The sequence below is a fragment of the Salvelinus namaycush genome, chromosome 38 (genome assembly GCF_016432855.1).
Source record: "Salvelinus namaycush isolate Seneca chromosome 38, SaNama_1.0, whole genome shotgun sequence".
Lineage (NCBI taxonomy): Eukaryota > Metazoa > Chordata > Actinopteri > Salmoniformes > Salmonidae > Salvelinus > Salvelinus namaycush.
This window is the reverse complement of record NC_052344.1, coordinates 5136072-5161656: the sequence shown is the minus strand read 5'-3', so window position 1 is coordinate 5161656 and position 25585 is coordinate 5136072. Positions and strand designations below refer to the sequence as shown.

General features: G+C 43.4%; 2 protein-coding genes and 1 pseudogene across 5 annotated transcripts; 1 reads left to right on the top strand and 2 right to left on the bottom strand.

The window, feature by feature from the left end:
- Nucleotides 1–989: 989 nt before the first annotated feature.
- Nucleotides 990–10670, bottom strand: LOC120031795 (annotated as a pseudogene).
- On the bottom strand, nucleotides 9766–12791 carry LOC120032202 (dnaJ homolog subfamily B member 9-like). The gene is made up of 3 exons (XM_038978185.1): nucleotides 12669–12791; nucleotides 11969–12208; nucleotides 9766–11192 (listed from the first exon to the last, which is right to left on the bottom strand). Exons 2-3 carry the CDS (start codon nucleotides 12183–12185, stop codon nucleotides 10768–10770), a joined length of 642 nt encoding a protein of 213 aa, XP_038834113.1. The 5' UTR covers nucleotides 12186–12208; nucleotides 12669–12791; the 3' UTR covers nucleotides 9766–10767.
- Nucleotides 12792–12891: 100 nt separating this feature from the next.
- LOC120032201 (sugar phosphate exchanger 3-like) lies at nucleotides 12892–23883 on the top strand. Of its 4 annotated transcripts, none has more exons than XM_038978183.1 (14): nucleotides 12892–13025; nucleotides 13705–13819; nucleotides 14519–14633; nucleotides 15048–15140; nucleotides 15396–15479; nucleotides 15684–15829; nucleotides 17396–17492; nucleotides 17764–17848; nucleotides 19758–19972; nucleotides 20409–20550; nucleotides 20896–20997; nucleotides 21264–21463; nucleotides 21578–21643; nucleotides 21793–23883. In XM_038978183.1, exons 2-14 carry the CDS (start codon nucleotides 13743–13745, stop codon nucleotides 21883–21885), a joined length of 1515 nt encoding a protein of 504 aa, XP_038834111.1. In that variant the 5' UTR covers nucleotides 12892–13025; nucleotides 13705–13742; the 3' UTR covers nucleotides 21886–23883. The 4 variants fall into 4 exon arrangements, with proteins under 4 accessions (XP_038834111.1, XP_038834109.1, XP_038834110.1 ...); XM_038978181.1 differs by having other exon boundaries at nucleotides 13155–13819; XM_038978182.1 differs by having other exon boundaries at nucleotides 12892–13286.
- The last annotated feature ends 1702 nt before the right edge of the window (nucleotides 23884–25585 follow it).

Genomic DNA, 25585 nt, shown 5'->3' with positions numbered 1-25585 from the left:
ATTCTGGCAACAAAATGCACACTAACCTCTTTACAGTGCAGCTCATTACCGACACATTTTCTTACAAAGTTTGCAGAACAGACAATGTTAGAGGTGCTCAACTTGACGTGGCATAACCATCAAACGTTTAAACTTCTACCGATGGTTGCCACAAATACATATATATATTTGACCATGCCCCAAATATGCAAGTGAGCCCTACAATGAAATGCCCCCATCTATCAAAGCACAGTGATTGTACCTTATATTCAAAATATTGGGTGGAAAAATGTCCCATTATACCTGCAAGGTACCGAACTGTACCATGTGAGATCATATGTGTAGCTGTGAAGTTTACGTTTGAGTTTTTTTGTACCCCAGGGAACAACACTGTTCCTTAACCATAGCCTTATTCTTTGAGAGTGTGTTAACATATATTCCAATCAGTAAGTATGGATGTGGTGGCACTGCAGAAACATTGATGCACTCAACCAAGAGGTTGCAAGTTCAAATCCCTTAAGCATTTAAGTATGCTCTATATCAAATTTCCTTGAGCACTGCACGATTTACATTGATGTTGTGATAATTGGACAATTAATGACTTTATTCTGGGCAGATTTCAGCAAAATCCAGAAATGTATTCTTGCCAATAAAATTGGTCACCATGGCTCTTTCAGGCTCATAGACATAGTGGTGAAGCAGGACATTTCAGGTCCCAAGTGTGGTCACGGTACAAAATTACACAATATTTTTTTTTTACAGTAATTGAAATCAGAATACAGCAGCACTGTCATTTTATTAGAAATAACACCTTCAAGTTGTTTGATAAATAGGCAAAGTGCAACACATTTTTCGTGCCAATATACACTGAGCATATAAAACATTAAGAACACCTGCTATTTCCATGACATATACTGACCAGGTGAATCCAGGTGAAAGTTATGATCCCTTATTGAGTTCTCTTGTTAAATACACTTCAAATCAGTGTATATGAAGGGGAGGAGACAGGTTAAAAAGGATTTTAAGCCTTGAGACAATTGAGACATGGCTTGTGTATGTGTGCCATTCAGAGGGTGAATGGGCAAGAGGATGTGTGTCAATCCTCTCTGTTCATGGTTAAGGTACCAACCTCTAGCATGTCTGCAGCCTCCTTGCGTCTCTGGGCCATGTCCTCAGACTCAGTGAGGAGGTCGTTGAGAAGACCAGACTTATAGAGCTGACCCACCAGCTCACTCTGCAGACTGTCCTTCACATGGTTCACCAGGAAGTGCATCACTGCCTTGGGCACGCTACAGTACGGAAGAGGGAGGGAGGGAGAAAGCGAGTGGGAGAGAGAGAGAGTGAGAGTGGGAGAGAGAGAGAGAGAGAGAGAGAGAGAGTGAGAGTGAGAGTGAGAGTGAGAGAGAGAGAGGAGGGAGAAATCTGAGCTGCTGGCCTAATGGGAGCAAATACCTCTAGACTTCAACACTGCACAGAAATACAAAGGGTGGCAGGTAGCCTAGTGGTTAAGAGCGTTGGGCCATTAACCAAAAGGTTGCTGGGTCGAATCCCCGAGCCGGCAAGGTGAAAAAAATCTGCAGCTCTGTCCTTGAGCAAGCCAGTTAACCCCAAACAACAACTGCTCCCTGGGTACTGTGGATGTCGATTAAGGCAGCCCCCTCTTTGATTTAGAGGGGTTGGGTTAAATGCGGAAGACACATTTCGGTTCAGTGCAACTGACTAGGTATCCTCTTTCCCAAAGAGAGAGGGACAGTGTCAGAAAGCACCTGTCTTGGATGTTTTTCCGGACGATGAGAAAGTAGGACTTGATGAGTCTCTCGATGACCTCACAGTCACGCTGTTCCCGAGAAGACAACTTCCTGGCAACGGGAACAGGCTGCGGGAGGAGCGGGAGGAGCAACAGCATCAGCCAATCACTGAAGAGCACCACACAGCATTTTGAAATTGAATAACTTTATTATTCGCTCACCACATCCAGCAGGTTGACGGCAAGGCCCTTATGAGGGCTGGAGGGGCCAGAGCTGGGGGCCCCCTCGTCCCCTTTCTTCAGCATGCCTCTCCAGTTCCCTGTCCCCTCCTGGTCCCCCTCGGGCCCTGCTCCGGGAGCCTGAGGTTACACACAACACAAACAATCAGATGTAAAGCCATTTTTTACAGCAACTTGTGCCTCGAGGTGCTTTGCAGAATCCCAATGCAAACCAATCTATTTAATCCAGAGCCAAACTCAAACGCACAGAGAGGGAGAAGGCAGAGAGGACATTGTTAAGAGAGGGCATGAGGGCTGGGGAGCAGACTGAGTACACAGAGCAGAGCACAGCAGGAAGCACGGAGCATGCCCATCTCATGCCCCACCTTGTCACCCTCCGCGTCCACAGAGGCAGGGGGCTCGGTAGGAATGGGAGGCTGGCCGACTGGGCCATTAACTACTGACTAAGAGGAAGAAGTTAGGAGGCTGGACGCAAGGAGGCTGGCGCAAGGAGGCTGGAGAAGGGACTTGTGAAGTCAGGAGAGGTAAAGAAGGAAAGACCAGGGACAATTGGTATTATATTGCAATTAAAGAGAGCTGGAGAGATTGAGCTTGGGAGCCATTTTGTTTAGAGTATTATAGAAGAGATTCAGAGTACGTGTAACTGATGTGAAATGGCTATCTAGTTAGCGGTGGTGCGCGCTAATAGCCTTTCAATCTGTGACGTCACTTGCTCTGAGACCTTGAAGTAGTGGTTCCCCTTGCTCTGCAAGGGCCGTGGCTTTTGTGGCACGATGGGTAACGATGCTTCGTGGGTGACTGTTGTTGATGTGTGCAGAGGGTCCCTGGTTCGCGCCCGGGGCGAGGGGACGGACTAAAGTTAAACTGTTACATACGGTGGTCAGTTAGTTACCTTATCCCTGGGGACTGCAGTGGGCAGCTCTCTCATTCGGTTTCTCCTCAACTCCTACAGGACACAGACAGCACGGAAGAAAGTTGCATCCCTTTTACAACACACAATGTCCTCTGTTGCTCAGTTGATACCAACCATATGTAAAATGTACGCGCGCATGACTGTAAGTCGCTTTGGCTTAAAGCGTCTGCTAAATGGCATATGTCATCATGTTATTTTTACATCCCAACTACTATCCTACAGAATTCCTGTCAACAGAAAAGGTCATGAGCTGCCACCTCTATGTTGTTGTTCATGACCCCACAGGCATCAGCAAAGTCAGGGTGTTTGGTGTTGATGTAGGCCAGCTCTATGGCCACCAGATTATGCACCTGGAACAGGAGAGTTGTATGTGATGCGATACAATAACCTGATGCAGTTGGCATACAAATAATCCACGTGCAGATTACACCGTTTGAACCTGAATGTACCATCTCATTGGTGATAGGCAGCCTTTTCCTGAGCAGAGAGGTGACCACTTCTACTATGGCATCATGGAGCTTTGGAAATCCCAACAACTCCTATGGAAAACACACAGGTATCAGGTGTGTGTGTGTGTGTGTGTGTGTGGACGTGTTTATCTATACTTGTGGGGACTAGAAGTCCCCACAAGAATAGTAAACGAACAAAAACTGGGGACATTTTATTGGTCCCCACAAGGTTAAATGCTCTTTCTAGGGGGTTTAGGGTTAAGGTTAGAATTAGTGTTAGTTTTAGGGTTAGGAGCTAGGGCTAGGTTTAGAGTTATGGTTAGGTTTTTGGGTTAGTTATGCATGACAGGGTGTTGGTGTGTGTGTGTGTGTGTGTGTGTGTGTGTGTGTGTGTGTGTGTGTGTGTGTGTGTGTGTGTGTGTCTACCTGTGTGCTGTAGTTGCTGCAGCGCTGGATGATCCTATGCATCTCCTCATGGACCAGCTCCACACAGCGCAGGCTGGGCTCCTCCAGTCTCTTCATCTGCTTCTTCACCAGCAGCTCAAACGACACCTCAGGCACAAACAGAGACGGACGAGGGCCCTAGAGAGAGACGGAAAGAGGGAGAGAGCGAGAGAGCGAGAGAGAGAGAGAGAGCAATTAGAGACAAACATGTACCGTGTGTTGTTCAGACAAAGTAGCATTAAGAAGACAGATGATTATTTATCCGTTCCCCAGTTTGAAGGTATGCCCACTCTTTAGTCAATACTGTCAGGAGAGAAGAAGAACCTCTCAGTACTTCTACTCACAGTGGCGTTCCTGATGGCAGTCAGGATATCTATGGTGTTGAGTCCTCCTAGGGCATCCACTGACTCTAAAGTTCGCCCAAAAGTCTCGTGAAATATGTAACAGATTCTGACACCACCGCGTCTGAAAAAAAGAGGATAGATGAAGTTGACGTGTTGTGACAAACACGTTGTGCTACTATGAATCAAAGGAATAGTGCCAACATTCAAACCCCAATGCTACTCGCCTCAAGCACTTCATAATACAGGTAATAATACTACATGAAGTGCATCTCTGGGTTTTCACAGGCATTTTTCCCACACTTCGGCACCTCCTTGTGGAACAGAGAGTGTACTACTACTCACAGCTCGGCCGTCTCAATGTACTTGGTCGTGCCCTCGATGGTGTGGCAGTACTCCGCAGCGAACTTGGTGATGAGCTGCAGCAGGGTGGCATTCTGGTCCTCAACGGGCTGGCCGTAGCTGCTCAACAGAGACTGGTACTGGGCCGCCGGCACGTAGATACGTGTCTTCAGCTCCGGTAGACAGTCTCTGATGTGGTGCATCAGTAACCTAGCAGGGTCAGGAGAATTAGACTCATAGAACATTGATTTGAATGGGACTTGAATGGGAATTCCAATCTAGTAGTTCTAATTCTATGGGCACAGTATCTGAGACCTTGAAGATTCATTCGATACAGTAGGTTACTGTAATGAGAATATTTCAAACGAACAAAGTTCATGTTCAGTTAAGTGTGACATTTACCTTTCTGTAATACACGTGATTTCCAGTGTTCTGTTTGTGACACTCGGGTTGAAGGTCACTAGACTCGATGCTGACTGTTATGGATTAAACTATCTGCTGAGTGATTAAACTATCTGCTGAGTGATTGACGTCAGACTGGAGGTACAAGGACACACTGATTATTATTGTATTGTCTGTGAACACTGTGATTCTGTAGTAGCTGACAAACTCACTGGCCTTTTGTTTTGACTTCCAACAAGCCTCTTGGCTGGTGTTTACAGAACAGTTGTCAGCTGATTAGGATATACAGTGCATTCAGAAAGTATTCAGACCACTTTACTTTTTCCACATTTTGTTATGTTACATACATTATATGTTACGACCCTAAGCACACAGCCAAGACAACGCGGGAATGTGCCAGACTTGTCCCGAAGCCATTCCTGCGTTGTCTTGGCTGTGTGCTTAGGGTCGTTGTCCTGTTGGAAGGTGAACCTTTGCCCCAGTCTGAGGTTCGGAGTGCTCTGGAGCAGGTTTTCATCAATGATCTCTCTCTACTCTGCTCCATTCATCTTTCCCTCGATCCTGACTAGTCTCCCAGTCCCTGCTGCTGAAAGACATCCCCACAGCATGATGCTTCCACCACCACCTTCACTGGCCCAGCCGGAGCCCGGTCTAACATCTCTGGAGAGACCTGAAAATAGTTGGGCAGCGACGCACCCCATCCAACCTGACAGAGCTTGAGAGGATCTGCATAGAAGAATGGGAGAAACTTCACAAATACAGGTGTGCCAAGCTTGTAGCGTCATACCCAAGAATACCCGAGGCTGTAATCACTGCCAAAGTTACTTCAACAACGCAATATGAATACTTATGTCAATGTAATATTTAAAATAAAATAAATATATAAATTAGCAACAATGTCTAAACCTGTTTTTGCTTTGTCATTATGGGGTATTGCTGTGGTGGAAAAAGTACTCAATTGTCATACTTGAGTAAAAGTAAAGATACCTTAATAGAAAATGATTCAAGTAGGAGTGAAAGTCTAAAAGTATTTGGTTTTAAATATACTTAAGTATCAAAAGTACATGGAATTGCTAAAATGTACTTAAGTATCAAAAGTAAAAGCATAAACCATTTCTAATTCCTTATATTAAGCAAAGCAGACAGCACCATTTAATTTTTTATGAAGGACAGCCAGGGGCACACTCCAACACTCAGACATAATCTACAAACAAAGCATGTGTGTTTAGTGAGTCCGTCAGATCAGAGGCTGTAGAGATGACCAGGGATGTTCTCTTGATAAGTGCGTGAATTGGACCATTTTCCTGTCAAAATGTAACAAGTATTTTTGGGTGTCAGGGAAAATGTATGGAGTAAAAAGTACATTATTTTCCTTAGGAATGTAGTGAAGTAAAAGTTGGCAAAAATAGAAATAGTAAAGTAAAGTACAGATACCCCAAAAAACAACTTAAGTAGTACTTTAAAGTATTTTTACTAAAATACTTTACACCACTGGGGTATTGTGTGTAGATTGATGAGGGGGAAAAACAATTTAATACATTTTAGAATAAGGCTGTAACGTAACAGAATGTGGAAAAAGTCAAGGGGTCTGAATATTTTCCGAATGCACTGTAAAGGCCTTCTCAGTGATGACCAGTTAGACATTTTCTCTGCTTCTGTGCTGGAGGGGTCTTCCTGCTGCAAAAATCAATCCGATTGATTTTTGATCGACTTTATCTGTGACTGCTCTTCTCTTTTGTTCACCTTGAAATTCCTATTACAGAATTCCATTCTAGTAGTTGCAATTCTATGGGCACAATATCTGAGATCTCAAAGTTTCATTAGATAAAGTAGGTTGCACTTTGCGATTCATAGGTTGTTTGCCTGACCACCATTTTGGCTGATCAGAGCTAAGAACCTTGACTGGCAAGTGTTGTTACAAGTCACTACTGTAGTTGCCACTACCATTGCTGATGTGCTTATGTAAAATCTAACTGCCCTATGGAGGAAACAATAATATTCTCACCTGTTCAGAGTCCTGGCCTGATATTTGGTTCCATTTCAATTAGCGAGAGAGGGATACTTCTTCTGCAGGAAAGCATCATCTCGGATGGCATCGCTCACCGACTTCTTACTGTTGATGTCCAACTGACTCATGCACGAAACAGAGACGTGTCGGCTTCACAATAACACAAGACATGTTTCAGCTGATGTTCATTTTATGTAAGATAGAGTAGAGGCTATTATTGGGAGTGAGTGTAACCCGCTACAGTAGAGTATAACGGAAGACCTGTTGACCACTCCGATGAGGCCCAGTTTGACAGGGATGACCCGGCCCATTAGGACGTCCATAGCATCAGTACCAGCGTCACCACCGCCAGTGTCCTCCTGCCTGTACACAACAACAGACTAGAGAAAGGAGTCTAACACAACATACTGTACACAACATACACTTTTACCAGTCGCAGAGAGAGATAAGTGGCTGCCCAAATACTGTGGATGAAAATGAGCATTATAGGCCTTTTACATTGATGTGAAAACTGAAATGAGGGTCAAAGCAGAAAAACCCTGACATCCAAACTGTCACCATCAACTGAATAAGCGGGAAAAAACTCAAACCCAGTACTGACCGTCAAGGTCGACCTCGCGGGCCACTTTGAGGGCCTCTGAGGTGGCCATGTCTGTGTTGGCAGCGGTCACAGCCAGGATGATGGAGTTGGGGTTGGAGATGTGCTTCAGGATCAGCTCTCTGATCTGTACCTCTATGTCTTTAGGCTGGTCGCTCACTGGTACCTGTAAGGGGGGGGGGCACAAAACACAGAGGAGTGACTGACAACGGAGTCTTTCTAGTGTATCAAGTGCCAGCCAAGGTTTCAGTTGCCGTGCATGTCTGCGAGGCTTCTAGCTTCACCTATGCAGAGCAGACACTTAGTGTACAGTTCATCTCCATCTCTAGTCACTGTTACCTTGGTGATGCCGGGTAGATCCACCAGAGTGAGGTTCACCACATTAGGAGAGAAGATCTTCAGGTGAATAGGCTCATCACTGATCCCCTATAGGAAATACAATGACAAACAATGACTAGCTGTGTTGAAATTGTGAGGGACGTATGATATGAAGGAGGTCAATTTATAAAGTCCTAAATAATTACACTGTGATTGTCTTACCTTGTTAGTACCTGACATTCTTTCCGTTTCATTTTCGATGTCCTGCCTGATTTCACTGAAGTCTGTGTAGATCTGAAAAGACCAGCTTTGTTCATGTATATTTTCTTCAATCAACAACACAGAAAACAGAATATCATGAGTAGCAACACATATCACTGTTTGAGATAAGTCATACCTTGTTTTTGGTGTGTAAGAATTTGCCCCATTCATCTCCTTCCACGCCTGTGGAATACAATAATACACGGTTTAGACATACATTTTCACCTAACCAAAATAAATAAATGGAATATGGGATATGAATCAATAATATAATGTATCATACATGCCATTTAGCAGAAACGTTTATCCACAGCAACTTACAGTCGTGTGGTGTACACATTTAACATTTGGGTGACCCCAGTGGGAATCGAACCCACAACTCTTGGCTTTGCAAGTACAATGCTCTACCAACTGAGCCACACGGGATTACAGTCATATGATTAGAATACTATATTAATAAGATCTCTATGATCACAATCATTTATGGAATAACCCTAGATAGACTACTTGTGCAGGTGTGAACGGTCTGGTATACAGGTCCCTAATAACTGTCAAGGGCGGCATGTATAGGAAAACACAAAAAACCAACAGACAAGACCGTCACACAGCTGAGTGTTTGTCCACGTTGTGTCTACCAATACATTCACACCAATAATAGCCACACAACTGGCTCGTGCACAAACAGAGACAGAAAGAGGTGTATTTTTAACTGCACCACGCTCCAGTTCAATGGCTCATTTTAAGCAATCCTGATGTTTTGCCGAACATAATGAAACCCTCGAACACAAAATAGCTGGATAGACAACAATGTATGTAGCTAGCTAGCCATGTAGGCATCTTTCAGTGTCATGTGAAGAGCCTAGCAGCCCTATTTTGACAGCTACGAGGGGATGGGTTTTACCTGGGTTCCAACGACTGCTATCTGCGGCAGCTGTATTATGTCTGCTCCCACTGTATTGAAGACATCTTGAAGCGTGTTTATAACGGGGATTAGAGCCTCCATGTTCAAGCTAAATTGACACCTTTCTAGAGAGATAAAGTAATGGAACAGCTGTCCACCAGCTCTGTTAAAATTCATTCAACGTCCCATAGACATTGAAATAAGCCACTGCCACCAGTCTGCGACTGCGTTGTGTATTATTGGGACTTGTAGTCTTCCAGATTCCAAACGCTCTCAAACGCTGCTTGAATTTTCCAAATAGGACTGCATTTCCCAAGATAAGGCCGCTGCTCAAAAACATATTGTAATGTAGTTTTTCGATAGATGTGTATGATCACTTTACTGGTCAATTGCACACAAGCTCCAACCGAAATTTGACATCCTCTTTTAACCCAACCCCTCCAAAAGACTGGGCAGCCGGGGAGCTTTTGTGGGGTGCCTTGCTCAAGGGCACAACGGCAGGCAACAGCCTCTATGATTTGATACCGTCAACAATCCAGTTACCAGCTCCCGTCAGACCCAGGACAGGCAACCCTCCGGTTGCTTGCTCGCCTCTCAAACCGCTAGGCTAAAATAGTAGCTACATTATAGTTGCAGATGATAATATACATAGTGTTTTGTGAACCTATTCTGAGATTTACATTAATTGATCAAATGTCAGGGCATGAATAGAATAGACACACATTTAGAAGATACTACAGTAATCTAAATCCATGGACCAAGAGAATAGAACATGATAGGATAGAATTATAGGACTTGTAGAAATACATTTTAGTCTGCAGGGACCTTAAGAGTAAATATATTTTTATTTCCAAACAGGTACTACTCCTCATCCTTTCAATATTTAAAAAATAGATAATCCTTAGGATGAACAAAGTGCAGACAGCAGTCAATAACTGAACATTGGTTTCACACAAAATGATAATCAGGCAGCAAAGTCGAGGTCAGAGACAACAGAACAGAGAACAAAGGTGCCGACTGCAAATATTGCACAAAATAAAATGGCATTAGAGGCACACTTTGCAGAAAAAAAAACAAGAGGTAACAGTTGATAATGGTGTATAACTATGTTAGATACATGTATATGGCTAGGTTCTCTTCAACTTCACGATGAGATTCAACTCATGTGCTCTTTTCATAACCGGGAAAGGTTTAAGATGGGCCTTGAAGTAAGTGACAGCAACTTAACACACTGGGGGGAATGCATTAATAAGTCCACAATCAAATGCAACAGCTCTAAAATTACAAGGCATAAGCAATATAAATGTGCTATAACACTGACTTTGTCATGATATTGGATGAACTCTTTCTGAAAGAGAGAATTACTTTGGTTTTGCATAGCAATTTTAATGCTCCAGAAGGAAAATAAAAGGACGCATGATATAAAATGCTTCTTTTTTTTTCAACTCAATACAATTGCTACTCTCAAACAAAGATGGAAGCCAATAGAGAACCTGAGAAATGGGAGAGCCAGTGCTTAGCACGATGTAAACAAAGTAAATTGAGATCCAAATGGAGGCATCGTAACATGCAATGCTATCCATAAGTAAGAACCTAATACATAAGCCCAGTTTAATTATATCCAAAATGAGTGAAAGGTATTGCTTGAGAACATTTTGTTTTATGGCCCATAGGCATCAACACATTTATAGCACACTTTTTTTCTTTACAAAACCACCCAAAATCATGTTCCACAAAGTGTTAAATTAACAGTAATTCCAAAATACCCACGATAGCTAAACTCATACCCAGTGAGTAGCGGGATGTGTTTCTGGTGATAATAAATCAAGAACAGTCTGTGTATGTGGTGACCATGTTCCCTATGCGCTGTGTCACTGTCCTGCAGTGTTGTTTTGCTGAGCCCTGGAACCGGCTGTCCGCCCCGCCCCTGTGTCCGTTAAACGAGAACATCTTCTCCATGTCCTCAAACACATCATCAAAGAGTTCTCCACCAAAGGAGCCCTGGAAGTGTCTCTTGTGCCTGTTCTGGGCCTCCTGGTGTGCCTGGAAGTGGCTGTTGAAGGCCCTCTTGTGATGGGCATGATGGGAGTGCTGGTTATGACCGAACAGGTCATCAAAGTTGAAGTTAAAGTTCTGGTGGAAGTGCTGCCCACTCCTCCCGCCTCCTGTGCCTGGCTCACCAGGGGAGGGGCCATGTCCAAACTGGTCATACTCCCGTCTCCTCTTATCGTCTGATAACGTCTCGTACGCTGGCAAAGGAAAGGAAACATGAGTCTCTTGGTGTCCACAGACATCAGAAAAACAACAAATGCTTTAACATTTAAAAACTTCATAACTGACTGTAATGGGAATATTAAGATCAATACAGTTCATATTGAATTTAGAGTGATTAACGCAATGTTAAGCATATTTACGCGTTTTCCCTTTCTGTATTACACATGATTTCCAGTGTTCTGTTTGTGACACTCAGGTTGATGGTCACTAAACTCGATGCTGACTGTTATGGATTAAACTCAAATCTGTTGATAGTGATTGACGCCAGACTGGAGGTACAAGGACTGATTATTATTGCATCGTCTGTGAACACTGTGATTCTGTAGCAGCTGACAAAGTCACTGGCCTTTTGTTTTGACTTCCTACAAGCCTCTCGGCTGGTGTTCGCAGTACATTTCGTGTTCCTGATTAGGCTATTGGGCCTTTTCGGTGAGGGCCAGTTAGACACTCTCTGCTCCTGTTCGGGATATTGTTATCCCTGTTTGCAAATTTGTAATTAAACCAGATACATTTTTTTATTGATATTATCAACAACTGCTCTCCTTGTTCACCTGAAAATTGCACTGACAATATTAAAGATTGGGAAAAACATCCATTACTTGTTGAAATGTTTCCGATAGTATTAATACAATTACAGGATGAATGACTAACACTCCGTCCAATACATTTGATGTGGACTTGACGTAACGAGCCCTAATGTAACAGACAAGGGAGTGCCCATCTACCTAACACAGAAGTTGACAGGACTCACCCTCAGCTATTTCCCTGAACGTTGCCTCTGCATCAGGACTCTTGTTTCGGTCAGGGTGGTACTTCATGGCTAGCTTATGGAAGGCCTTCTTGATCTGGCGCTCACAGGCATCTTTTGGCACACCTAGGATGTCATAGTAGTCCCTCTGTGCCAGTATGAGCTCAGTTATCATGAGAATACATACTGCTAACATTAAGACTGACTGTGCTGTGGCCATATTGGTGGTTAGCTCTTGCCTCCCTGCCCAGGAAAGAGAGAGGTTTGACAGTTAGTTGACAGTTTGCTACTGACAAAAGCAAATTACAATGTAAAGTTGACAAAAGTATAACCATGTAAGCATGTTTTAACCTGTGCTGTAGAAAGGAAACACGGCATGGTACATCTGTAAAACTTGCTGTGTGACATAGGCTTTTCTTTTTCTTTTTCAAATAAAACCCCCTTTAGCTAGAGACATGATCTACAAATGTATTTATTCTAGTGAACAGATGGTTGAATCAGCCACAGAATGATCCAACCTTTCACATTGTATTTAAAGCAATTGGTAAGGCTGTTGAAATCAGTTCAAGTTGGTGAGGGAGAAAACGAGTGTCAGAATCACAAGCACATAGAGACTGTGAAAACTACTTGAAACACAGTTCTGGACCGTATGATAATTCTAAGCTCAAATAAGCGTTAAATTAAAATAAGAGAGAGAACTTACCTTGAAAAGCACTAACAACAGCCTCCTGGCTCTCTATCAGACGACACTAGCACAGCTGATCCGTAGGTGACAAACTACAGCGGGTTGCATCCCCGAGCTGTTGCTCCACGACTCGCAATACTATTGGTTCATTTCTTCCCCTACTGACTCGAAACACCACGATTGGCTGAAACTAGGGGCATGTGGATCTTATTTGCATGCGTTCACTTCCGGCACACTCCAGTCCTGTTGGTGGCAATAGGAAATGTGAAACCACAGCAGAAGAAGACAAAAAGAAAACCGATTGCTACACTGTAGCAGACTGGACTGTAGACAGATGATCTCACGCTAGCGTCGGTGTTGATGTGAATAAAACAGGTAAGTCCTTATCCGTTTGATGTCGATTACATATTTGCATTTCCATACAGTGTTATCCAATGCCTAATGTATCTTTAGTGAAAGAGAAGTATCGAGCTAGTGTATTTCATATGTTTTACATATCACCAGAGTGAGTCACTTGAGTGCTGCGCTGCTAGCCAGCGACAGAAGCAGACAGAAGACAGCTCCCAAGGCTATTTATTGCTGTCCATAGCTAAATTCTTCCTATCTAGAACGAGTACACGTTTGCGGAAAAAGTAGGTAAGGAAATCGCAATCTTTTTGGGGGTTTTGCTTTTATTGGAAGAATGTGATTCAGAGGGTAAATCTTTCAGATAAATCTTTCAGGCCAGGTTCCAAGGTTTGTTGGCTGTAGGACTAACAGTAAGGTCCCATAATGAGAAGTAGGTTAATGATAACAAGCTTATGGTTTTCTTTTTTGGAAGAGGCTGACCAAGACCTTTGGTGATTTGTTTGTGCCTTTATATCATTGGCCTTTTACCTACATTTGCTATGGTGCAAAATATCCACCTGGTCTCATAGGACTTTAAACCCCAGTTCATTCTTTTCAGGCAAAGCTGTGTTTTTGACCTAGGCTGTAGTGTTGAATAAACTAGTGGTGCTGTAACCTCTCTGAACCCCCTCCCTCTCCTGCTGCCTCTCCTGCTGTTCCCTTGAAGACCTCCACCCCCCCCCATCCCTCCTGGTGACCCCTGTGATGTCGTCCCCGTGCTGCGGCTTCCTGGCGCAGTACACCCACCATCACCTGGTCGCCTTCCTCCTCACCTTCTTTAGGTAAACTCAACTCCTGAACTCCCACCAGCCTTGTAGGGATCTGGTCTAAGACCCTCTGAATGTTCAGAGTTCTCATTCCAGTTCTCTTTGCCCTAAATTCTCTCTACACAAGCACTTAAACCAGAGCATACATGCGCATTTGATACACAGGCTCACTTGTGCTCATATAGGCCTACACCCTCCTTAAGTAAATAGGGGCCCCAAAAAGTGCTAATGCCTGGACTGGAGCTACAGTACTCACAGTCTTATAAAGCTCTCCACTGTAATTACACTGTAAAAAAAAAACATTAAAAAGCGTGACATCATTGCTTCTTGGTCAGACTGGTTGTTATCAGAGTAGGAGAGAGTGAACGTGTCAGACAGTTGAGCAGTAAGAATCAGATTCATGCTGAATCGGTGCTTCTCACATTCCCTATCCTGACCTCCCCACTCTGAACCCTGACCTTTGACCCCACTCAGCTGTGCCAAAGATTTTGTGGCTGTGCTTTCCAGGCCCTGTCATCAGGAAGTGACGTATAGCCTAGAGTTCTTATTGCATGTTATAGTCTTGAGGAATGTATAGTAGTTGTAAATGAGTACTGCACACCAGCTGCTTTAAACAGCTCAACACAGCATTGGAAGGCCCTGGATGTTTCTGGTCCCTTGTTGTGCTAGGAATATAACAGGGCTTTATTAAGTCTCCCCTCCCTCTCTCTCCAGCTATGTCCTCCTGCACGCCTCGAGGAAGACCTTCAGTAATGTGAAAGTGAGCATCTCAGCCCAGTGGACTCCCTCTGTGCAGAATGCCAGCTCTCCTGCCTTCTCACCCGGGGAGGTACGTACTCGGAAGGATGTGGATTCACTTCCTTGAATTATCCCTCCTTTTCGCCTCCCCTGAAGGATGACCTCTGATATAATGACTTAACTCCTGGATGTCTGCTATTTTGCCTCAGTTTGCACCATTGGGTTTGTTTAGTGATCTCTTCACGTGTAATCCTCAATATTTACTTTGTGTGTAGTGGATGGGGAAGTATTATCAGGTGTGGAGCTACTGACGAGTGCTCTGCATGTGATCATATGTTGAAACAGACCATGAAGTACAGCTAATACGGTTAAATAAATGGTTATAATGGTTAAATAAATCCCTTTATTCAGTTACTCTGACAACGTTTTTGTGTTAAATGATATACAATTAATTTATTGTGTTACTGTATGTGTCTTTGATTGTCTATTCTGTATCTTCTTCCAGACATGGGAGGAGCATAACCTGTTTGCCGACTCCGATGGAGCCACCTTGTTCCTGGGTGTCCTCGACACCATCTTCCTGTTTTCCTACGCCGTGGTGAGTGTCGGGGTCAGCTGGGGTCATGGGGGAGGGGCTACTGGTTGGTAGTCTAGCAACAGTAACTCAATGTAACCTAATCAGTCAGATCAGATTTACTTCTGTCTCCTGCCACATGCTAATATGCACATTAAACTAATGAATGCTAATTAATTCATGTCATCTTTCATTATCAACATGGAAACAAGCACACTGATGCATAGTCAAAGCAGGAGGACCGGGTAAACATGTGTGTGTTGTTCAATATTCATGCAGGGCTTATATATGAGTGGAGTGATTGGAGATCGCATGAACCTCCGGTATGTCCTCTGCTTTGGTCTGTGTGGTTCAGCCATAGTGGTAAGTGGGGCACTGCTTTTATATTTCATATATATCTACACGGTTGTTACATCCGATTTTTACAATAGGTACTTAGTGAAAACCTAATTACTACAATAGTCATGTGCTGCAGATTCTGCATTTTGATCCCATTACATTTCATTGTGTTTATTTAGTGACGTAATCCAATATAACCTTCTGTTTTTCCCCTCCTTCACTTCCCAGGAGTTTGTGTTTGGTACCCTGATTGAGTGGCTGCAGTTCTATAACATCTACCTGTACTGTGGCCTTTGGGTGCTGAACGGCCTACTGCAGTCTGCTGTCTGGCCCTGTGTGGTGGCAGTCATGGGGAACTGGTTCGGCAAGTCGGGGTGAGTATCTTATCCCTCTCTCTGCCATGACACTAGTATACTCCAACTCTGATCATTAGGGCTGGGAATTGCCAGGGACTTTACGATATGATATTATAACGATACAATATTTATTGCGATTCCCACAATTCTATATGTATTGTGATTCGATATTGTGATTTTATTGCGATTCGGTGTTCCAAACAATATTGCTCACCATATGTCTGAGAGAGCCATGAGAACTAGTTTTGGTCAGTCATGGAAATAAAAGTGCTGGAAACAAATGGGCTCCCCAAATATAAGATGGCGAACAAGCTATGAAGGGAAAATACTGGAGTTTAGGTGCCGGTACAGCAAACTAGCGCAAAAATAATATTGCAATATCGTCAAAAAGAATAACCTCATCTGAAACTGTGTTTGTTTGCCCCATCACTACTGATCAATGCAGATCACTCACAGATTGAGTAAAGCTCCTTGAATGTCAACAATCAGAAGTTGTCTTTACAAACAGTAGCCATAGGTGATTGCTTTAACTGCGGGGACGTTCCAAATGATTTCAATCACTTTCTTACTGGACCCCTTTTGATTTGCCTGAAACCTTTCATACATGTTTGCCCATGGTAAAATTGGTCAGAAAGTAACTTTTTGGACATGAATGCCAAAACATTCAGGAGATAGGTGTTCAAAGTTGACCCATGTTGCATACTGTTACAATCTCCAGCAAGAAAACCAAAAGTGTCACGCAAACAAAAGGGGGAACTAAGAGTCAATGACCAACAACCAAAATGAAACGGGTGGTTTTAGGAGAGGTTCTGAAAGACACGGGGCGTGTCCACTGAAAGTTGACTAGTTGACTAACTGAAACCTAAAAGACGTCCACCGTTAGCGCCCACTAAATTAGCCAAAGAGGCAAACAAAAGAAAAACCAAGGTTAAAGACAGGAAGCAAACCAAAAAGGTGGAGCAAAACGAAATCAGATACAGGATTGTTTGTCTAGAAATCAAAATGGGATGCGCCAACTAAAGGTGTTAACCCTCTGCGTCTATCAAGACAACTGGAGCACAGGGCCAGCCGCTCTTAAATAGCGCCTGGGCCAGGACAGGTTAACGCCTTCCCACTAAAGAGATGGCAACCAGCATAGGTGTAACCAATACTGACTAACAAGGTGGCACCAATCGGTGTGCCCTACGTGCTAACGAGCTATACGTGCTAAAGTCCAACCTTAAAACATAAATGGAAATACAAACCGGGTTTTCAGTCTATTCTATGATTTTCTTTTTTTGTTGTTTTTAATTTTAAGAAAATTACTTCTTTTTTTTTAAGCATTAATGTTAATTATCTAAAAATAAGTGACCTCAGATTTGACACAATTTCACAAATGTTGTAGATTAGACCCTATTTTACATCATCTAATGGGTCGCTGTCAGAAAGTGATTGAAATCATACGGAACGACCCTGTGATGTACTGATTTCTTCTTGGTCCTATTGTATTCTAGAAGACAAGGTTCTAATTGAGTGTTGAGTATGTTGTGTGTTCTTTGTGCATGTTCTTGAGAGTAACCGCTGTATGTCTCTTCCTTCCTCCAGGCGAGGTTTTGTGTTTGGCCTGTGGAGTGCCTGTGCCTCTGTTGGGAACATTCTGGGAGCTTTCCTGGCATCCAGTGTTCTCAAGTACGGTTATGAGGTGAGTGCAGACACACACAGATATACCTATTACAGATCCGCTCTGGGACTCACCTTTTTCATAAGGTCTAGATGAAAAACGGACATGCTATGTAGCATAGACAATACCTGGTATGGTCTAGTTTGTAAGTCTAGAAGAAAACGTCACTACATTGTTGTCTAGAGAAAAGTGAAGTTATGTGGTGGTGTCTTTCTCTCAACCTCTTGCTACATAGCACGAACAGCACGATTCACAATACAAGTCAGCTCAGTGTTATGCTTTGTTTCTGCAGTATGCCTTCCTGGTCACTTCAGTACTGCAGTTTGCCGGTGGGGTGGTGGTGTTCTTTGGTCTGCTCACCTCCCCTAAAGAAGTGGGTGAGTATTAGGTCCGTGCATGCCCAGTGTCCCTCGTTGGTCTGGAATTGTCTCCCTGTCATTGTATCATACTGTACATTCTTTCACTTCAAGTATTAAGTTCTATTAGCCGTGTGTACAGGATACGCATGGTATACACCGTCCAATGAAATGCTTACTTGCAGGTTCCTTCTCGAAAATAATACGAACATAAAGTAAATGGCTCAGTAGAATAGAATAAACATTGAAGCAACTTCCTCCTTTCTGTGCCATCTAATTGTTTGTGTCAATTCTCTTGAAATTAATTTGTTGTTCCGTGAGGAAGTTAAAAAAATAAAAAATAAAATATTATATTTTTTATTGTGAGGAAGTTGTAGTAATGTGTGTGTGCGGAATATGATATAAAGCACATATAAACTCAGAAAAAAAAGAAACGTCCCTTTTTCAGGACCCTGTCTTTCAAAGATAATTTGTGAAAATCCAAATAACTTCACAGATCTTCATTGTAAAGGGTTTAAACACTGTTTCCCATGCTTGTTCAATGAACCATAAACAATGAATGAACATGCACCTGTGGCACGGTCGTTAAGACACAAACAGCTTACAGGCGGTAGGCAATTAAGGTCACAGTTATGAAAACTTAGGACACTAAAGAGGCCTTTCTACTGACTCTGAAAAACACCAAAAGAAAGATGCCCAGGGTCCCTGCTCATCTGTGTGAACGCGCCTTAGGCATGCTGCAAGGGGGCATGAGGACTGCAGATGTGGCCAAGGCAATAAATTGCAATGTCCGTACTGTGAGACGCCTAAGACAGCGCTACAGGGAGACAGGACGGACAGCTGATCGTCCTTGCAGTGGCAGACCACGTGTAACAACACCTGCACAGGATCGGTACATCCGAACATCACACCTGCGGGACAGGTACAGGATGGCAACAACAACCTCCCGAGGTACAGCAGGAACACACACTCCCTCCATCAGTGCTCAGACTGTCCGCAATAGGCTGAGAGAGGCTGGACTGAGGGCTTGTAGGCCTGTTGTAAGGCAGGTCCTCACCAGACATGACCGGCAACAACGTCGCCTATGGTCACAAACCCACCGTCCCTGGACCAGACAGGACTGGCAAAAAGTGAGTCGTGGTTTTGTCTCACATGGGGTGATGGTCGGATTCGCGTTGATCGTCGAAGGAATGAGCGTTACACCGAGGCCTGTACTCTGGAGCGGGATCGAGGTGGAGGGTCCGTCACGGTCTGGGGCGGTGTGTCACAGCATCATCGGACTGAGCTTGTTGTCATTGCAGGCAATCTCAACGCTGTGCATTAGAGGGAAGACATCCTCCTCCCTCATGTGGTACCCTTCCTGCAGGCTCATCCTGACATGACCCTCCAGCATGACAATGCCACCATCCATACTGCTCGTTCTGTGCGTGATTTCCTGCAAGACAGGAATGTCAGTGTTCTGCTATGGCCAGCGAAGAGCCCGGATCTCAATCCCATTGAGCACGTCTGGGACCTGTTGGATCGGAGGGTGAGGGCTAGGGCCATTCCCCCCAGAAATGTCCGGGAACTTGCAGGTGCCTTGGTGGAGGAGTGGGGTAACATCTCACAGCAAGAACTGGCAAACCTGGTGCAGTCCATGAGGAGGAGATGCACTGCAGTACTTGATGCAGCTGGTGGCCACACCAGATACTGACTGTTACTTTTGATTTTGACCCCCCCCCTTTGTTCAAGGACACATTATTAAATTTCTGTCCGTCACATGTCTATGGAACTTGTTCAGTTTATGTCTCAGTTGTTGAATCTTGTTATGTTCATACAAATATTTACACGTTACGTTTGCTGAAAATAAACGCATTTAGTTTAGTTTTGCTGAGTTTAGCTACAATGTACTTTGATTATTTTGATGAAGAGTGTTGTTTCTCTGTCCCAGCAGGTCTGTGTTTGGAGTCAGAAACAGGTCTGAGACCAGTGGAAAGAGACGCAGACAGCCACAGGCCTCTGATGAGTGATGAAGAGGATGAGGAAGGATCGGAGGAGGTGTGTGACGGAGGGTACTACACCACCCGGCAGGGGGATGAGGAGCTGCGGGAAACACCCAAAGCCATCGGATTCTGCCAGGCCTTCTGCCTACCCGGGGTGCTGCCTGTGAGTGGGATATTACTAGAGCTCTCTTTGTGTCCATGTCTCTTCCTCATGACCTCTAACTCTGGTCGGCTGTCACCCACTCTCTCTTTCGCACTCACCCTCCTATCTCCCTCTTTCATTCACCCCCCCCTGCCTATATCCTTATCTATTTCTATATCTATCATCTTATCATCCTCTCTGCTATCAGCCCCTCCCGGTTTAAGAGTTTCCATTCTATCTCAATTCTTTGGCTGACAGTTTTGTTTAGGAGGGGGTGAACACGTCGCTAGTTGCATTAGTATCTTTCTCTCAACCTCTCCTCCCAGAACCTTACCTGTGAAAATGGACCAATAAAGCAAGTATTGTATTCTGGAGCATCTGACGATCTGAAGATTTTAGTTCTGGCTTTCTGAGATGACTCTCTCAGTAACTGGTGACGGTCATCCTCTCTCCACAGTATTCCCTGGCGTACGCCTGTCTGAAGCTGGTCAACTACTCCTTCTTCTTCTGGTTGCCCTTCTACCTGAGCAGGAACTTTGGCTGGAAGGAGGCCCAGGCCGACAGGCTCTCTGTGTGGTACGACGTGGGAGGCATCATAGGCGAGTGTTACGGCCCAGGCCTAGTTAACACTAGCTGTATTGACTGGTTGATATGAATGACATTGGTGTTGTTGACTACGGTTCAGGTGTGGTAACATCCTAGCGAGCTATGCGGAGTCATTTATCTGTGCTGTCTAAAAGGGTCTACATAGTCTACGCAAACGGAGCCGATGGAGGTCCATTTGCAACGCTCTCTATGTAGTTCCACGTACAGTTGTGCGACTGAATTTTTGGAACGTAGACTGTGTAGACACCTTTAGACGGTACAGGAAATTGTGTATTTAATCTTCTCTCTTTTTCTCTCTTTTTCTCTCTTCTCTCTTTCTCTCCCCCCCCCTCCCCCAGGTGGTACGGTCCAGGGCCTGATCTCAGACTTCATGGGGAAGAGAGCTCCAGTGTTAGCCGTCAGTCTGCTGCTGGCTATGGGAGCCCTGGTGGGTTACAGCCGTGAGTACTCTTCTTTCATCTGCCGTCCTCCTTTTTCTAGCCCAAAACATCTCACTATATTATTCAGGCCAGCATTCAATTTTAATGTGATCCAATTTATTTAAGGAAAAAATGGAAATTGTTCATTATTGTGTTTATGCCAATTCTAGACCACCAAGAGGAGCCCTTGAGGGCGGAAAAATAAAAATAGAACCACATCCCTTGGTGTCTCATACACAATCCACAAAAGAAAACATGTGAATTAACCCTGTGTTGTCCCCCCTCAGACTCCCCTCCGGACCAGGTGGTGAATGCAGCTCTCCTGGCCACCACAGGTTTCTTCATAGGAGGACCGTCCAACATGATCAGCTCAGCCATCTCTGCAGACCTGGGGCGACAGGAGGCCCTCAGGGGCAGTCAGGAGGCTCTTGCTACCGTCACCGGCATAGTGGACGGGACCGGGAGTATTGGAGCTGCTGCGGGACAGGTAACGCACACTAGAGACAGAGAAAGTACACACATACATACAGTACATGCATACACACAGAAATATGTGCTTTCCAGTGATTTAATGTTGAGGGTTTTTTACCTTGTCTTCCAGTATTTGGTATCGCTGATCGAGAGCAAGCTGGGCTGGATGTGTGTGTTCTTCTTTTTCATAGTCATGGTAAGATCATCTGTCTAATCCATAATGTGAGACAATGTTCCTGTCCTGCCATAAATTAGCCACTCATTCTCCTCAGGAGCATCTTACAGAAGGTACTGTGTTGTCCCTGTTTGTGACATATTTGGCCCTGTTATTTGATCGCCTCACAGACCGGGTGCAGCATAGTCTTCATCTTGCCGCTGATCGTGACTGAGATTCGGGCCATGTGGAGGGACAGACGGGCACGGACACACAAGCTGTGAAGCCTTCCTCACGACGGCCATGTTGTTTCCTACTCCTTCCCTATGGGGCCTACTGCCTGTCAGTCAGACTATGTCCACTGATCACTACTGTAGATGTATGTACAACATGTGTGTGTCCAGTCTATGTATATATTTGGTCTGAAATGCGTTATTTTTTTTTTTTTTTTTTTTTTTTTTTTAGATATTACTTCAGCACTTTTTACGAGTGGGGGCAGGGCCCTCTCAATGTTTGTGGTCTGAGATAGGAAGTTCCAAGCAGCTAACGACTATTCCGATTCCTTTACCAGTTTGCTGGAGTATAGAATGATTTGGATCTGCTCATTTGCTTAGTAGAGATCAGATTTCAAAGACACACAAAACACTCCATCACTCACTCCTAGAATCTCAGTCACACGTCTGCCTGTAGCACGTTTACATGCGCACCGTATTCTGGACAGTAGCTCATATCCAGAAGGTCTTATTCGTGTTAAGCTGTTTACATGCACTTTTGATATCCCGCTCACGAGTATCCCTGTACCGATGAATAAACAGATTATTCCTCATTTAAGTTGATATGGGTTAAATATTAACTGAAATATGGCCTATAACCTTTCACATGTCGCGTAATATAATATTAACTCTTGCAGAATGATGCATTTCTTGCAGTGAAATTACTCAACAAATGTTAATTTTGTCTCGGAAACAGGAGTGGAGAAATACGAATTCTTTCAGCATCTCTTGAGAAAATGCGAGTGCGTCTGTAATGTGTTATCGTTGACACTGTTATGCAAGCAGACAGTATTTCAACCACATAAAATATGCACCCAAGACAGACTAAAGTCTTATCATAAACCTATTTCATCGTTTTCTCAGCTTTTAATTTCATTAAAACCAGTCAAACTCATGACATTTGGACATTTTGCACAGACCAATCTTTCCACTGTTCTCCCCGGTCCCTAAACGAAACAGACAACTTTACCGGTTTTAACTACATTACTAATGCATTCATTCTGTCAATGTAAGACATTATTCTGATGAACACTATTTTATTTAGTGTTCTGGGGCAACAAGTTATGACGGAAGAGAAGCTGCATGTATCTAACTATCGTTGACAAACAAATGTCGTAAATTGTTAACAGAAAGTTGTCTAAATTACGCTACACGGTCCAGGATGGAGTATCAGCTAAATAAATTATTATGGTGGATGGAACTGTGCAGGTTGCCTACTTTTGGAAGTGATTTTTTTTTAACAATCAGATGACAACATCACACAACACCCATTGTACCTGAGACTGAGCCTACACAGACTGCGAAAAACAACAGTAAACGGGATAAGATGTTTACATGCCACAGTATCCCATCTAAGATCAGAAAATCCAAGGCATTTTATCCGGGTTTCTCATAACCGGGATACAAACTTTTTGGGGTTATTGTAAACGAGATATGATGTTTACGTGTGTCAGCTCAAAAACAGAGTACTTGAGTACCCCGAATACTATCGGAATATTGGTGTGCATGTGAACGTGGTCAGAGTAAACGGTACGTTTGCCAATAACGTTTTTAAACAGCTTTTTTAAGTCTTAACGGTCAGTTAACATTAACTACACGCCTCTAAAATATTTTCCTCAAGGGATTTATTTATTTAAAGAACAGTAAGATTACATCAATGTAAAAAATATATATTGTCACATGTCTTATCAAAATAAGTTAAAAGGTATACTGATTTTATTTACTGTAGGTACATAAATTAAAACGGTACAAGTAGTTCTTCTGGTTGGATTGGGATCAGTTGCTAAATTACTGTAGTGGTTTTCACCAAGGCCACAAGTGCATTTCAGCTGGTCCAGGACCTGCTAAACTTGATGAAATGGAATGTGTATTTAATTTGATCATTGTCGAATGTATGTTCTTAATCTGTGGTAAATGTTCATTTCTTCCCCATATGTGCACTTTAAATTAATGTTTTAATGAGCCTATGTTAAAAAAAAAATCAAGAAAAGCAAATTGTCTTTTTCAAAACTGTTGACTCCTATCTTTTATTCTTCCCAAGGGAATTTACGATATATTTTGGGAAACCACCTCAATGAATTTGAACTTCAATGACCTAAACTGTATTCACACAACTGACTTCTTTGTAGAAATCTCATAAAGCAATGAAACCAGCATTTAGAAACATTGAATTAGCATACTTGGCAGGATGATTTATTTTCACATGTAAAAGGGACACAAATGAATAGGATCTGTTCAGAAGGACTTAGTAAATTCAGGGGCGAAAATCTGATATCAACTTTGGAGGGTACAATTACATGACATTTTCTCAAGAGCAATTCCTGAGGGGGACACCAAAAGTAGTGCTGTAACACATAGCCTACGTTGTTAAATGTATATTGAGGGACCATAATCACTACTACTGGATAATTGATAGGTACAGTAGTTAACTGAAGGGTTGTCCCAACTTGTTCAAATGTTTAAATCATTATAATACTACTACTAATAATAGTTATAGCAGTGTTCCTTATCAGTCCAGTATGTATGCAGGTATTTGTACTTACAACCAGCAATACCAAGAAAGGCCAGTAGGTGGCAATGGTACTGTACACTGTATGGGTGCAGTTTTCGTAAATACAATGAACATGGTGTGATCTCGTCTAAAATAATCTCCATTGAGAACCATCACAAAGTTGGTCTCCACTGGCCTGAGTCTACTACAATAGTTTTACACGAACAAAAAGATACAAATAAGTACAGTTCTAAAAGCAAAATAACTACTTCAATGAATAACCCAAATAAATCAACCAAAATATCCTTCAGTCAGTGTCTCAACTCTTCAAACAGCAGCTATGGACAAGTATGTCACACAAAGTATGCAATTTTAAATAAAATAACATTAAATAAATAATTAGTAAGTGTACTGTCATGTACTAAAAACTGAAAACTACTAAACAAAAAGAACACATATCTATACAGCAGGGGTTCTCAAACAGGGATCCATGGACCCCTAGGGGTCCCTGGTGTAATTGCAAGGGGTCCGTGAAATAAAAAAAGTGTAATGAATGTATTCAGTACCACAAGGTTTCCAGTAACTTTACATATAATATAGAGGGGGTGGAGGTCCCTGAGGACCGCTCAAAACCTTGCCTGCCTTCCCTCAAAATATGCAGGGGTTCCAGTACCCCAAAAATGGTTGAGAACCACTGCTATACACACTACTGAACAAAAGAACTGAACATATGTTTGTGGGTTTCAATGGATCCAACAAATTGCTGGCAGATATTTTCCCTCTTGAGACTGTCCAGCCTGTCTTTATGTACATTACAGACAACTACGCCGTTCAGTCTCTCTTGGCCCATGCTAGCCCGTAGCCAAGTCTTTAACCTGCAGAGTGCACTGAAACTCCTCTCAGCCTCACATGAAGACACTGGCACCACAAACAAAATTCTGATCAGCACCTCAACTTGGTCAAACAACCCCCGCACCTCCACTGGAAGCCTCCTGAGGACCTCTGCTGCCTCTCCACTGCTGCTACAGGGGTATTTGTTGTGAAAGAGAGGGATCTGCACTGAAAGAGAATCTATGTTCACCTCTGGGTACTGATCTAGAGACTCATCCAACTCCCCCGTGAGAAGCGCTCTTTCCAACTTTTGCAGGACGTGTAGACTGTCCTGGTCAAAACGGTCGCCAAACTGAACCTCCACACCATCCAACACTTTAAAAAATTGTA

Excerpts from the sequence above, each read along its gene's own strand:
- LOC120032201 (XM_038978183.1), top strand. The coding sequence starts at position 13,743 with ATGTCGTCCCCGTGCTGCGGCTTCCTGGCGCAGTACACCCACCATCAC. Across the intron at positions 14,634-15,047 it reads CTGCCTTCTCACCCGGGGAG|ACATGGGAGGAGCATAACCT; the intron begins GTACGTACTCGG and ends ATCTTCTTCCAG. Across the intron at positions 15,480-15,683 it reads TGTGTGGTTCAGCCATAGTG|GAGTTTGTGTTTGGTACCCT; the intron begins GTAAGTGGGGCA and ends TTCACTTCCCAG.
- LOC120032202 (XM_038978185.1), bottom strand. The coding sequence starts at position 12,185 with ATGGCCACAGCACAGTCAGTCTTAATGTTAGCAGTATGTATTCTCATG. Across the intron at positions 11,193-11,968 it reads GTTCAGGGAAATAGCTGAGG|CGTACGAGACGTTATCAGAC; the intron begins GTGAGTCCTGTC and ends TTCCTTTGCCAG.